The sequence below is a fragment of the Thunnus albacares genome, chromosome 13 (assembly GCF_914725855.1).
Source record: "Thunnus albacares chromosome 13, fThuAlb1.1, whole genome shotgun sequence".
NCBI classification, from domain to species: Eukaryota; Metazoa; Chordata; class Actinopteri; order Scombriformes; family Scombridae; genus Thunnus; species Thunnus albacares.
Genome location: NC_058118.1, coordinates 23,665,481 through 23,680,309, shown reverse-complemented (window position 1 = coordinate 23,680,309; position 14,829 = coordinate 23,665,481). Strand labels below are relative to the sequence as shown.

Genomic DNA, 14,829 nt, shown 5'->3' with positions numbered 1-14,829 from the left:
AAAGTATTCAGACCCTTTGCTGGGACACTCCAGGTTGTGGTCAGATGCATCCAGTTAACATTATGTTCCAGTAATTTTTAACTGTTTCCCACTCAGGGTAAAAACTACAAAAAATGCAAGAGGTCATTTTTAATATGAACTACTGACGTATTTGCTCAGTAATACCTGGACGTTTCACTCTCTGTGTAGCTTTCTTTGAGTTTTTATTTCACACATAGCAAAGTAAAAAGGCCAGCTTGTAAAGGACTTACTGTATTTACTCTCAAAAATTGCTTCCATTTATTCTGGTTCACAGAGGTAAACACAGTTTCACTAAGGTCAAAAGGAAACGCTCCACTGACTTCAAAGGCTGAAACTGTGCAGAGAGCTGCAGTGTTTCTAAGTAAATCTTTTCTTTGGCTTCTGAAAAGAAGGACTTGATCATACAGCAGTGTCTAAACCCCGTTACACGCCACTGAATGGTGTCTCTGTGCTACTTATCTATGTGACCAGAAGAGTCTTTTGATTCCAGACTGATCTGATGCCGATAGCTGATTAAATGGACTAGCAGTGGGTCATGAGATAATGAGGGAAACCATAACACACTATCCCATGAAAAATATATATATTCTAAGCTTGTTGCTGCATGCTATCAGTGATGGATTTTGTTTCACAGTGACTGACTCAAGCCATGTTTATACTGCAGATTAAATGGCTCGACTTGAACTAGAATTTCATCTTTCTAAAGACAGAAGTTCAAAGTTCACCGCCGTCAGTATCCAATTATCTGCCAAATGACGCAAACTGTCCTTACTTGAGAGGGAAAAAGGGCAGATTTTTATCCTTTAACAGTGCAAACAGACCAACGTTTTCATCAGTCTTTAGTTTAACTGTATATCCTCATTTTTTAGCAGGACATCTCCAAGATAACGTCTGCCATCTTGTTAACGAGTTAAAAGTGGAAGCTGATATTGCTGAAAGCCAAAAGTTCAGTTAAGATGGCGTCCAACGTTTTCAACAAACAAAAAGTTGCAAAAACAATTGTTCTAGACAAAAAGATTCATAGAAAATATGCAGGTATATTTTAAAACATTATATAAAAGGGGGATACAGCATAATACAAGATACAGGATATACATACAACTAAACTTCATGGGGAATATTTACTAAACTTAGCAAATTACCGTCGCTGCAATTTTTTTATTTAACAAAGTATTTACTATACTAATTTTGCATTAAACCAGCCCTATTTTAAAATGCTTTTTTCGAGCAAAAACATATCTCTGTCCTCATAAGCCACAGAAAAGCGAAGAAGAAACGGTATCCTACTTCCATTTCTGCAGTGGCTTCCTGATATTTTATTAATTGGGAGCAGATTACAACAGTTTCAGAGAGAGAAAGGTGGTAGATAGCTACGTCTCTTCTTCTTCCTCTTCCAGTGAAACGCCGCGCTACTGCCACCATCATGTTTTGTCAGCGATATGACGGTGTTTCTCCAAAGCTCAGTTTTCCACGTACACACACTACAACGCCAACGTTTTCAGGTTTACAGAAGTTTGCCTGAACGCACGTCACGTCAGTGTAAAAACTAGGGTTGTAGTTTGCTGGTCGACTGGTCGATTAGTTGGTCGATATGCTCTCATCCGACTAAATTCTCATTGGTCGAATAATCTCCGTGTTATTTTCATAAGGAGAAAAGTGCTACATTAACAGCTTTCCAGGAGTAATCCATTATTTCCTGCGGCGGGAGGGACAGACTAACAAATTACCTGTGAAAACAACGGGGGTGTATTCAAAACACCCCCGTTGTTTTCACAACTTTGAACTCGCCCAACCTAACGGAGACTGCTGGGTCTAACTGTACTCAACGTTTACTGAACGTACTGAACGTTTACTGAATCTGTGTTTCTCCATAATGACACAACGAGAACCCCCGCCAGGCCAAAAAAAATATTTTTTAATATTTGATTTGAAATCGACAGCGTTTGAGAGTCTCTGAGCAGCGCTGTTCCGGTATGTGAGTCAACGTCTGTCGTTGCCTGGGAAACCACTGGTCGCGTGGCTCCGTTAAGGAATATGTTTGCGTAGCGACCGGGAAAGAACGAGGAGCAGAGAAGTGACGGTGGATGCGAGCGGAGCAGAGGAAAAGGTTGTTAGTAAATTGTCAGTCTGGCAGTAAATGTACAGTACAGACTACAGTTTGTCAGTTAATAAATGCTAAAAAGTCACGTCTGTTGTCTCCCCAAATGCTGGAAAAGTAAAGTGGGTTAGCTCCAAAGTTAGCAACAATGGGTTAGCATAACCTGAAGATGCTAAACTGAGAAATACAGAACAGAGAAATGTGTGGCTGCCGAGTTTATTGTGCACTCTGTCCCATTACATCACGATTTTAGTCGACCAAGATTTTCTTTGGTTGACTATAGCCTCAGTAAAAACCAGGAGGATTTTGTCCTATAATCATGTGCGAGTCTCCCTTTTTGATGTGCTGAGCCGCTGTCCCGTTTCTTACCTCAGAATTAGGTCATTTACAATCCCCGTCTTGTTTTAGCTCCCGATGCTCTCAGAAATGTGAAGTCACAAGATGATTGGCGATAAAATAGTCTCTGTTTTTATTCAGAGAGCGTATTGTTTCATTAATCCGTCTGTTTGTACGTATGAATGGATATGGAAATTCTTTAATCATGTGAACTTCTTTCTCTGCTCGCTGACATCGTGATTTACTTTACTAAAAAAAAACATCACTACAACATACAGAAGTAAACAGAATAAATACATGTTTGTCTTTCCTGTACCTGCCAGGTGTGTGCGTGTCAGGTACGGGCCACAGGGAAGATGTACGCCTGCAAGAAGCTGGAGAAGAAGAGGATAAAGAAGAGGAAAGGAGAGTCCATGGCGCTCAATGAGAAACAGATCCTGGAGAAAGTCAACAGCAGATTTGTAGTAAGTATCTTGTTTACAGTTTGTCTGCTGTCGGACGAGGGGAGGACGTTTCTCATCGTTTGTTAACATTAAAACAACAAAAAAACCCCAAAAAGTTCCAGGTAAATGATGCAAATTGGACCCATGACGAATTAAAAAACAAGGTGTCATTTGAAATGCAGTTTTAACACACGAGGAAACATCAACAACAGACGTTTTTTTTGTTGTTTTTTGTACTGTTGCATGTAAAGCTGCAATGATAAGTCGATTTTTTTGAGTCCTCTATGACAGTAAACTGAATCTCTTTGCTTTGTGGACAAAATAAGACATTTTAGTTTGCATCTTTGGGAAACAGAGATCAACATATTTCACAATTTTCTGGCATTTTATAAACCAAACGACTGACGGTTAATCAAGAAAATAGTAAGTAAGTAAGTAAACTTTATTTATAAAACCAGAGTTACAAGGTGCTTTACAATGCAAATAAAAACGAGAGAGAAATAAAATAGAATAAAAATAAAAAGTGTAACAACACATAACATCAATGTCACAGCCCGGCTCATAGGCTGCGACAAAATATGGGAAACCAGACGAGTTTTTGCAACTTAGGATAAGTGTTTATTTACAGAGTAATAAATGAGAACGGAAAAACGTGGAAGTCAGTAATCAGTAATGTAGGCATGTGTGGATGTGTGTGTGCGTGCGTGTCGGCAAACAAAAAAAACAAAAACAGCCGCGCCGCACTCGTAATGGAAGAGGCGTGATGAAGGAGGAGGAGAGAAACTCTGTAGAAGGCCAAGCTTTATAGTCACGACCGCACCGGGCCCAGGTGTGGCTCATGATGGTGATGATGATCCTCCATCCTGCCCCGGATCCTGCAAGACATAAGGAAACCAGCAAACGGAGTGCAGGAGCACCTAGTGGAGCGGAGGGGTCATCACATCAATAAAAACAATAAAAGCATAATAACTACACAGAAGTCAGATACAACAATAAAAAACAGTGAAAGCAATACAGAGAACAATCATCAAGTGCTTAAGAAACAGAGTTTTTAAGAGCTTCTTAAAACTGTTGACTGACTCAGCATTTTTTATTACTAGAGGAAGACGGCTCCAGAGGGTGGGGGGGTCACCCTTGGTCTTAAACCTAGATTTCGGCACAGATCAGCAGACCTCAGTGTGTCTCACCGTGGTCAGGGGACACAGTAATTCAGATATATAGGTTGGGGCCAGTCCATGTAGCACCTTATAGGTAATTAAAAGAATTTTAAAATCAATTCTACAAGCGATTGGTAGCCAATGTAGGTTGGTCGACTCTGGTGAGATGTATTAGTGTATTAGTTAACAGTCTGTTTGCCGCATTCTGGACCAACTGGAGGTGAGACACAGAAGAACGACTCGTCAATCAGTAATGAAAATTGTTGCATGACTCTGACGTTTTGAGTTATACATAATGATGAATAATGAATGACTGAAAAGGAGAAATGCAGAGGAGGAAATAAAGGACTGAAAACGAATAAATCATCTGCTGAGTTAGATGGTTTTTATGTCTCCGTGCCAGTAACAGCCGATGCTGGAGGCATTACGTCTTCAGGTTGTCCGTCTGTCCCGTTCTCCTGAAAGCAACTCAAGAACGCCATGAGGGAATATCTTCAAATTTGACACAAACGACCACTCGGACTCGAGGATGAACTGATTTGATGGTCAAACAAACTAATTCACTTCTTTTAAATCTCTTCTTAAAACTTTTCTCTTTGTAAAAAGCTTTTGGAAATGTTTGATATATGCTTTTTCTTTTTATAAAGCACTTAACATTAAGAAAAGTGCTATATAAATAAAGTTTATCATTATTATTATTATTATTATTATTACAAAGGTCACAGGTCAAGGTCACTTTGACCTTACAAAACGCGTTTTTGGCCAAGAGTTCATACGCTAATTATGACAAAGTTTCACACAAATGTCTAATAGGATAAAATGATGAAGTGATGACATTTTATATCCAAAAGGTCAAAGGTCAACTTCACTGTGACATCATAATGTCCTGACCATTATTCAACACCGTAACTCAGGAACAGGAGGGGAGACTGTGACCGTATTTCACATTTAGTTGTTATTTTCACATTTTAGTCGATTGTTTAGATCTTCTGCGCTGCCGGATGAAGATGTGTGTGTGTGTGAAACATCCACGTTTTAGTATTTGTAGCTTCTTCGCAGCAACATCCACATCTGAAGCATCGTTTATCGTCATGGCTACAACTCTGTGTTCTATCAGAATCAGCTTTATCATCCAAACATGTGATCACATACAAGGAAAATACACTTTATTAACATGAAACTATCAGAAAATTTTATTTCTCTCATTCGCTCGCTTTGTTTTCTCTACCGCCGCTCCCTCCCTCTCTTCATTCACTCACTCGTGCTTGCTCGCTTTCTTTTTCTCTCATTACTTTTTAAAAAGAAATCATGAAGTGGAAACAAAGACTATGTCCTCCCCTGGTTCTGATATTGATACTAGAGTACTTCCTTGTTTTATGAATGAAGCATGGCACACGTTGAAGCAGCTGTGATGTCTGTACGATGGTTTCAAACGGGAACTTTTTTAGCACCTTCAGAAACTAAATTAAGTTCCTTCAGTGGAGGCGCAGGTTTCGTCCTTGAGCTCCTCGAAATGTTCTTGCAGTGGAAACACTTTGCTGTCGACTTCCTGACTTGTTTTTAAAACAAAGCCAGAGAAGAACAGAAACGACCTGACCTTTATTTCCTGATTGTTTCATGGCCGACTTGTTTTGAACAATAGAGAGAGAAAAAGAGAAGAGAGAGCGCAAACGAGTTGAGAGCACGAGCAAACGAAGGACTGAATGAAAGAGAGAGAGGGAGTGATGGTAGAGAGAACAGTGAGTGAATGAGAGAAATAAAACTATTTTAGTATCTCATTATAAAGATTGTTTCATGGTGGTTATGTTCTAAATCAGACAGAAATAACCATCAAACACTCTGCAGATTGTTTTCGATCCTTTGAATTTCTCTGTATTTCTCCTTTTCAGTCATTCATTACATCTATAACTCAAACATCAGAGTCATCAGCAGTAAAGAACACCATAAAGACTGCGTTGTCGTCGTTTCCTCATATGTTAATACTCATTCTTTATACACGTCATCAGTCCAACTTGCATCATAATTTACATGCAGATGTAGTGGAAACACAAACAGGGACTTTTAGTTCCTGTTTTAGTTCCTCTGGTTCCAAAATTCCTGGAACGTTGTTGCCTCCGTCCACCTGTTTTTATGCAGATAATTTTGTTTTTTACACAATGAAAAACGTTAAAAGGAAATGACAGCAATTTCTAGAAAATAAAAATGTCAGATTAATGATGATATTGCAGGAACTACTTCAACTTCTCCTTTTGTTTGTTTTCCTGCAGTTCAGTTGCGCAATCTTCTACGAACAAGCAGGAAAAAAAAAACCCTAAAAGAAAAAAGACAAAAACATTACATGAGTTGATAAAAGTGACACACATAACATTTATATATCTTTAGAGACATGCTTTAGGGCAGAACATACATGCATGTGTGTCATGTGTACTGTAAGCCTCCTTCTGTTCATGCAGCAGTGATACAGGACGTGCACCTGTTTTTCTCTGCTGACCTCAAACCAGCAGTCTGCAACACGTTCACCAATTATTCCGTCAGCATTACGTAACAGCGGCGGCATCCTGCGCCGAAAACCTACAGACGTGATGTTTGTTTATGGAAACAGATGTGAGATGTCAAACAGAGCACTATCGATTAATCAATCGCTAGAAAATTAATCAGCAACTACTCTGATAATAGAACAATCGTTTTGGTGATTTTTGTTTAGCAGAAATGTCAAATATTTGCTTTTCTGTGTCATAAATAAATCATAAAATCTTTTATAAACAAAATGATTAATCTATTAATTAACATAATAATCAGCAGATTAATTGGTAATTTTTTACTTTTCCTATTCTTAACAAGTCCTACAAAAAAAAAAACAACAACACCACAGGAAATAGTGTATTTGTTGTGGACTATTTTTGGCCTTTTTATGGGAATTGTTGACAAGAAGAGAAATATAGATTATCACCAGATTTATTCCTTAACATGAATGTTTCAGAAGATGTGATTGTTCCTTTCAGGTGGCTTTTCTTTCCTCCAAAAACAGCCAATCACAGCATTTATTAAGTTTTTTTTTTATATTTCCCTCTCATCTTTCTCTCTTTGTGCGTCAGTCGGACGTGATGTCTGCGACATTAACAACCGCTGTAATTAAAAGACAACAAAGAGGTTCGTTCGGACTCCGGTTTGGTTTGATTCTCTGCCAGATGATCTTCGTTCAGCTTATTTGATTTGGACTCTGGTCAGCTGGCTCGTCGGTGCTCCCAGGCCTGATGAGTCCCTCAGGGCTTGACATGGCTTCGATGTCAAAACACACAACTTTATTTAAAAGATCTTAATGTCTTTTAAAGTTTTGGCAGCAGGTTGTGTTTTTAGTTGTGGGGACGTGCAGGCAACAGCATCGTCGTCGTCTTCAATAAAATAGTTGTAAATGTCCATCAAAAGATCCCAGAAACACATTAATATATAAAGATTCAATTCACATAAATATAAAACAGAGAAAAAGCAGCAAATCCTCATATTTGGGAGGCTAGAACCAGACAGTGATTAACATTTTTTTCTTGATAAATAAGGTTGTTGTTGTTAAATATTGACCTGCAGCTTACATCATTAACACATGCCGCTCCTCTGTACGCAGGTGAGTTTAGCGTACGCCTACGAGACGAAGGACGCCCTCTGCCTTGTGTTGACCCTCATGAACGGAGGAGACCTGAAGTTTCACATCTATCACATGGGCGAGGCGGGTTTCGACGAGAAGAGAGCCGTCTTTTACTCTGCGGAGATATGCTGCGGTCTGGAGGATCTGCACCGAGAACGCATCGTCTACAGGTGAGAGGACGCTCGAACCTCACCAGACAGACATGTTCCTCTTCTTTCTCTCTCGCTCACCGTCACTCTCGTTCTCCGTCACACAGGGACCTGAAACCAGAGAACATCCTGCTGGACGACCACGGTGAGTAGCGGCGTTTAAAGAGAAAGTCCCAACTTTTCTATGAAAGACAGTTTTATCACTAGTTCCTGCAAAGTCTGCAGTTCTGCTTCTGTGCAAAAATGTATTCAGAAGTTTATCTGAAGCTTATATGCACTCACAGCGCTCTCATAGCGTCATTTTTGGCAGCAGGCAGCTGTTTTCAGAGTAAAGCTGTAAAAAGCCGCTGTACACTACCTACTCAGCACCAAACAGCAAACAGACACAGTTAGCTGTAGACTAGCTGGTGAACATAGTGGAGCGTTTAGCAGCTAAAGAGCCAGATATTTCCCTCAGGAGTTGGTAGAGAGTAAAAACAGAAGCTAAAAGAGAGTGAATATTGGACTTACATTCACCAGGTGGACAGAAACACGACTCCACATGAATGATAATGTTGCTCCGTAACTGCTGGATGTGGAAATAAGCAACTGTTTGCTAACAAGTTCAACATATGTCACATGTGTGTTGTGTTCACTACTTGTTCCTGCTGAAAACTAGAGGACAAAAACATCAGTCAATTTAATTAAGTTGCAATTTATGGAACATAGAATCTTATTAATTGTTATTTATTCATTGTTTAAATTATAATAAGTCACTGAAAAAGTCTGTGATGATTTCTGTATATTTATATTTTGTATATTTAAAGCTGCAACAATTAGACAATTAATCTGCAAGAGTTTTGTTGATTGTTTAAGTAATTTTTTAAGCAAAATTGTCAGAAGTAAATATGGTTCTATGGTAGAAAACTGAATATATTTGGGTTTTGACTGTTGGTCAAGACAAAACAAGACATCTGAAGACGTTACTTTAGGCGTCTTTCACAATTTTCTGATATTTTATAGACCAAAAGATTCATTGATTAATCAAGAAAGTAATTGTTTCTTGCAGCCCAACATGTATTCAGACTTAAACGTCCTTTTCATGATGTATTTTGAAGATATTATGCATCATATACAATATCTGATCGAAAAACATTTACCTAAAACTTTATTGTCACTCTAAATCAAACTCAAATTGACAACAAGCATTAAACAACAATACAAAACAAACAGTCACAAAATGGCCAAATAACACACAGAACAGTCAAGTATAAGTTGTAGCAGCAGATGAATCTTCCAGATCAAAATTACATTCTTTACATATTATAATTATGCAGAATGAACGACTGCAAAGCTTTTCTTCTGGATTGAATACAGAGCTTTGAGAAGCTTCTGGCTGTAAAAGACTCAGGAGTTTGTTTGAGATCATTTCCTGCTGTGAGCCACCAGAGGGCGCTCTGACTCCAGCTGAACCCAAAAGCTTCCTGCAGAGGAAACTCACGTCTGGCATCAGTGTGCTGAAGAGTTTTAATAACACACAATAATGAAACCTCATTAAAAAGTGATTAAAATCCCAGAAACATGCAAGAAAGCAATTACTGTTTTGAGCTGATGTGATGACATAAAATTAAAAACCTTTTCCCTCAAGACCAGAAGATAAAGCCACTTGTTTAGTGAAGATACAGTTGAACAGAACATGGTTGGAAATAATACAAAATATAATCTGTTATGTATGAACAGAGAAAGACACATAGCTGCAACAAAACTGCAAAACATTTAAGTGATTATTTTTTAAAAAGGGAGTCAAAAAACACATTGTTGTGTTGTGATGGTGAAAATTACACAAGACATAGAAATATCTCTTTGGGGTCTTTATTCTGAACAGGTGTTCAGCTAAGATAAAAATAAAATAAAATAAAATAAAAGCTTTAAAATAAAACCAGCAGAAGGTTTTCTGCTGTAATTGCAGGACTCTCCTCCATCCGCTGTAACACTTAAACCTATCTAGTGGCTTAAGGTGAGACACCAAGGCTCTTCACTGTCTTCTCTACAGTCGTAGTATCAATAACCATGAACTGCCGCCAAATACTGCAGAAACATGTAGGCTAGTACAAAATAGTGTAACTATAGAGGCTCATCCCTATGACACACAGAGACCACAAAGTCACAATTAACAGTCAAACATTCACAGTTGTTGAAATTCTACAATGAATGTGTGAACTAAAAGACATACTGACTCGTCTACTGACCTCTATTCACTGTCTGCATGTCTGTCAACATCCCAACAAATACAGAAACATCAGCGTACAACATCTTACAGTTTGTAGGTATCCGTTACTCCGTTAAATGTGTATCAGTGCCATCTGGTGGCGTTAATAGCTACAGTCACGTTTTCCCACCCAGCTACACTTGTTACACATGTTTTACCTTTAAAACTCTCAGTGCGAGTCGCCTCCACTCAAAAATGTCTTTTCTTTTTTTAAGCAGCTGAAAACCCATCTGTTCAGACAGGCGTTTGGGTAGTTATGTGGTATTTTATATTTTGTCCTGTATATTTTATCTGGTGTCTTTATTTGTTCTGATTTTATTTTATTTTGCTTTTTGTTCCTTTAATGTTCTGTTTTCTATCTTTCCTGCTTTGTTTCTGTCTTTCTTTCTTTTCTAAATTGTTTCCCTCTTTTTTCATTTCTCTCTTTCTTTTTTTTTATTGACTAAAGAGAATATGAAGATATTAATACTCCTCATTTAAAACAAATCTGCTGAAAACACAGTTGTTGGTGATAAGAACCAGAACTTATAAGTAGAATTAGACTTAAAAACTTAAAGATCCCCTCCAGACACGGTTATTAAGACAATAATCTGCTTGGAACAATAATGTGTGTCTGATATGGTTTAATTACCCCTTTAAAACCCTTAAAACGGCATCTACCCCTCTCTCATTAAAAACCCAGAATCTACGAATATGTAAATGTTGTTCATTTCAATAGAAGATGTGTTTGTGCGCTGAAGGCTCCAAGTTTCCATTTAACACTTGTGTAAGTTGAATACCGGACCAGGATTGGCTCCAAACTAGTTGTGATGTCATAAATCGTGGTCGTGGGTACAAACCTTAAACTCAGATTTTCAGTGAGCTCATCAAACATCCAAATAAAGGAACAATAAGTAGAAAAACAACACATTTTTGAGTGGAGGTGGACTTTAATGACAGCCGATCTTACTGGTTAGATGCTGATACTGAAAAAATGTGAAAGACTCTTTGCTTTTTCTTACATCTTAGAGACATTTTTTGTATGTGTTTGTGTCTTTAGGCCACATCAGGATATCAGATCTGGGTTTAGCAGTTCATGTACCAGAAGGACAGACCATCAAGGGCCGTGTGGGAACAGTAGGATACATGGGTAAGTGACCTCTGACCTTTATCAACAACAGTTAATTCTCAGCTGCGGTGGGAGTTTGGATAAGTGGGAGAAACGTCACGCTCTAGCATTGTTTTAAAAAGGTTTTAGATTCTGTTTTTAAGATCATCTTCAGCTCAAAAACACTCACCCGTCTCCTCTCCTCTCTTCTCCTCTCCTCCAGCTCCGGAGGTGGTGAAAAACGAGCGCTACACCTTCAGCCCCGACTGGTGGGCGCTGGGCTGCTTGCTGTATGAGATGATCGAGGGTCAGTCGCCCTTCCAGCAGAGGAAGAAGAAGATCAAGAGGGAGGAAGTGGAGCAGCTGGTGAAGGAGGTGAAGGAGGAATACTCCAGCGTGTTCTCCGAGGACGCCAAGGCCCTCTGTAAAATGGTGAGTGGATATACGAGCTGTTTTTTTGTCCTGACAAGTACATTTGTCTCGCATTTGTTTTGCTCTGTAGCTCCCATCTGCTCAAACTGCATATTTTAACATATTCCAATGATTTATCTCAGCGTTTAAAGGGACTTACTGTATAAAAATGTTGGCTGGCTGTGGATGCACCCTCAGCAAGGAAACATGCAGAGCGTTCTCCTCTAATTCAGTTTTGGAGGCTGAGGCAACAAGCAACCCTATTGTGTCATATAAACGCACCTGAACACCTGCCTTTTCTTCTTCCTTGTGTCTTCTTCTGCATCTCCTGTTGTTTTTAATGATTTTTAACCCCCCAGCTGCTGGCCAAAGATCCTGCAGAGAGGCTGGGCTGTCAGGGAGGTGGAGCCTCAGAGGTCAAAGCCCATCCCATCTTCCGCTCCATCAACTTCAAACGCCTGGAGGCCGGCATGCTGGAGGCGCCTTTCATCCCTGATGTAAGTCCACAGGATATGATCTCAGACATCAAGTTCACAAAAACTGATCTCAGGAATATTTATGCTGCAGAAAAACTGGAAACTTGGTGAGAAAATAACACAGAAAAAAGCAGAAACATAAATCAGCGATGACAAGACTGATATCAGTTTCATCTCTGTGTACTGAGACGTGTCCAGGATGTCATTATCCAACAAAGACTGGAAACAGAAATAGAAATTGCTAGCCTAGCTCCATCAAAAGAGAAGAAAATACACCTTCCAATAACTCTGAAACTGTTTTATTTACATGTTTTATCTTGTTTATTTAACGTTTAGAAGTAGAGAACGAGACACTGTGGTTTAAAAACAAGTTAACTTATGTATTGAGGCTTCAAACCTATTTTACAGCAGACATTTTGACTTGTCATCAAAGTACAGGTGTAACTTATAGCATCAGTGATAGCACAGGTGTAGATAATAATATTAGCATTAGCACAGGTGTAGCTAATAACATTAGCATTAGCACAGGTGTAGCTAATAACATTAGCGTTAGCACAGGTGTAGCTAATAACCACAATGATAGCACAGGTGTAGATAACATTAATGATAGCACAGGTGTAGATAATAACATTAGCATTAGCACAGGTGTAGCTAATAACATTAGCGTTAGCACAGGTGTAGCTAATAACCACAATGATAGCACAGGTGTAGCTAATAACATTAGCGTTAGCACAGGTGTAGCTAATAACATTAGTGTTAGCACAGGTGTAGATAACATTAATGATAGCACAGGTGTAACTAATTAAATTAGCGTTAGCACAGGTGTTTCTAATAAAATCAATGATAGCGCAGGTGTAGCTAATAACATTAGCGTTAGCACAGGTGTAGATAATAACATGAATACTAGCACAGGTGTAGATAATAACGTTATTGTTAGCACAAGTGTAGCTAATAACATCAATGCTAGCACAGGTGTAGCTAATAACATCAATGAATAAATCTTCCAGCGAAAAAACAAACAAGCAAATTTCACAAAATGTCAGAGTGTTCCTCTAAATAAGGAGCTGGAAACATCTTCTTCACAGGAAGAGGAAATAATTAATCAGATTAATAATAATATTACTGAGGTTCGTTACGCATAATTAACCTGCACAGTCTCAGTATAGGACGGATGTCCCTCAGTGTAACTATGTAGCAGCAGAGGGAGTTTAAATCTGTATCTAAACAAATAGAAGTTTGGTTTGAGGGGTTTTTCTCAGAGACACTCTTCTTATAAAGTCTCTTCTTCGAGTGTTTGCTAAGCACCAGAAATGTAAACATGCTGAAGTCGTGGTTTGTGTGTTTGTGTGTTGCAGCCGCAGGCCATCTACTGTAAAGACGTGCTGGACATCGAGCAGTTCTCCACAGTGAAAGGAGTAGAGCTGGAGCCGAAAGACGAGTCTTTCTACAGCAAAGTGTCCACAGGCAGCGTCTCCATTCCCTGGCAGAACGAGGTGAGAAACACAGATTCATGAACACATGAACAGATACTGTATACACGTGTGTGCCGTAAGAATAAACTGTTGTTGCTCTTAGAGCTGCAACGATTTGTTTTAGTCTTTTTTTTTTGCCAAATATTTTCAGGTTGCAGCTCCTCAAATTTGAGGATTTTAAGCTTTTCCTGTTATATAGGACAGTAAACAATAAAATCTTTGAATTTTTATCATAATAATCTTTATTTCAAACCCCAGTTACAAATATGTCACATATTGAAGCAAATTAAAATAAACAAATCATTATATTTAAGAGAAATAAAACCAATTCTAGTGTAAGATAAGCAAGAGAAAATGTAAAAGAAATAAAAACTGAAATAAAGTACAGTTCACAGAAAATAAAAACTCAAGAATTGCTGTTAAAAGAGCGTTAAAAGTAATTATTAAAATCTTAACATCAAGTCTAAAACATCCTGGGTTTTTGACTTTTGATCAGACAAAACAAGACATTTGAAGACGTCACTCTGGGCTCTTTTTCTGATGTCTTACAGACAAAACTATAAACAATTAATCAAGGAAATAATCTGCAGATTAATTGATAATGAAAATAATTATTAGTTGCGGCTCGAGTCGCTTCTGCTCACTTTAAAATCCATTAAGACCAAAGACACCAACCAGCAGACATCATTCAGATAAAAACTGTTTACAGCCCATAAAGTCCAATTAAAATCACATTTTAATCCTTTTTGCAATCAAAATGTATCTTTTTAAAATGTATTAATTCTTCACTCAAAGTTAATGTCTGCACAGAAGCAGACATTAACTTTTAAATCACTTCTTAAACAAAAATGGCCTTAATTTAATTAAATACTGCACAGTTTTATTTCCAACATGTCTGAATCTGTTTTATTACTACTGTTGTTTTTATTTTTGATTTATTCAGTTTTATTTTATTTTAATTGTCTGATCTTACTGCCTAATTGTAATACTTTAATGTTTTAACAATGTAAATCACTTTGTAATGTTGTTTTGAGAAGTGCTGTATAAATAAAGTTCATTATTATTATTATTTGGAGGTTGAAGTCTCTCTCTGTGTGACTGAAGTTTGGTCTTTTCTCCTGCAGATGATCGAGACCGAGTGTTTCACCGAGCTGAATGTTTTCTACCAGGACGGGACGGTTCCTCCTGACCTGGACTGGAGAGGACAACCGTCTCCTCCCCCCAAACAGGGACTCCTGCAGCGGCTGTTCGGCAGACAGGTTGGTGGAGTCAGTCTCATCTTCACAACCAT

General features: G+C 38.4%; 1 protein-coding gene across 4 annotated transcripts in view; it reads left to right on the top strand.

The window, feature by feature from the left end:
• Positions 1-14,829, top strand: part of grk6 (G protein-coupled receptor kinase 6) — a 74,736-nt gene that overhangs the window by 56,278 nt on the left and 3,629 nt on the right. The window contains exons 1-9 of one of the 4 annotated variants that reach the window (XM_044370294.1): positions 1,953-1,992; positions 2,779-2,919; positions 7,675-7,865; positions 7,952-7,989; positions 11,132-11,221; positions 11,403-11,611; positions 11,950-12,087; positions 13,422-13,559; positions 14,663-14,797. In XM_044370294.1, coding sequence (XP_044226229.1) covers positions 2,812-2,919; positions 7,675-7,865; positions 7,952-7,989; positions 11,132-11,221; positions 11,403-11,611; positions 11,950-12,087; positions 13,422-13,559; positions 14,663-14,797 — 1,047 coding nt within the window. In that variant the 5' untranslated portion in view covers positions 1,953-1,992; positions 2,779-2,811. Of the gene's footprint in view, positions 1-1,952; positions 1,993-2,093; positions 2,143-2,778; positions 2,920-7,674; positions 7,866-7,951; positions 7,990-11,131; positions 11,222-11,402; positions 11,612-11,949; positions 12,088-13,421; positions 13,560-14,662; positions 14,798-14,829 lie in introns of those variants that run through there. The other 3 variants (XM_044370291.1, XM_044370293.1, XM_044370290.1) reach the window with 3 other exon arrangements.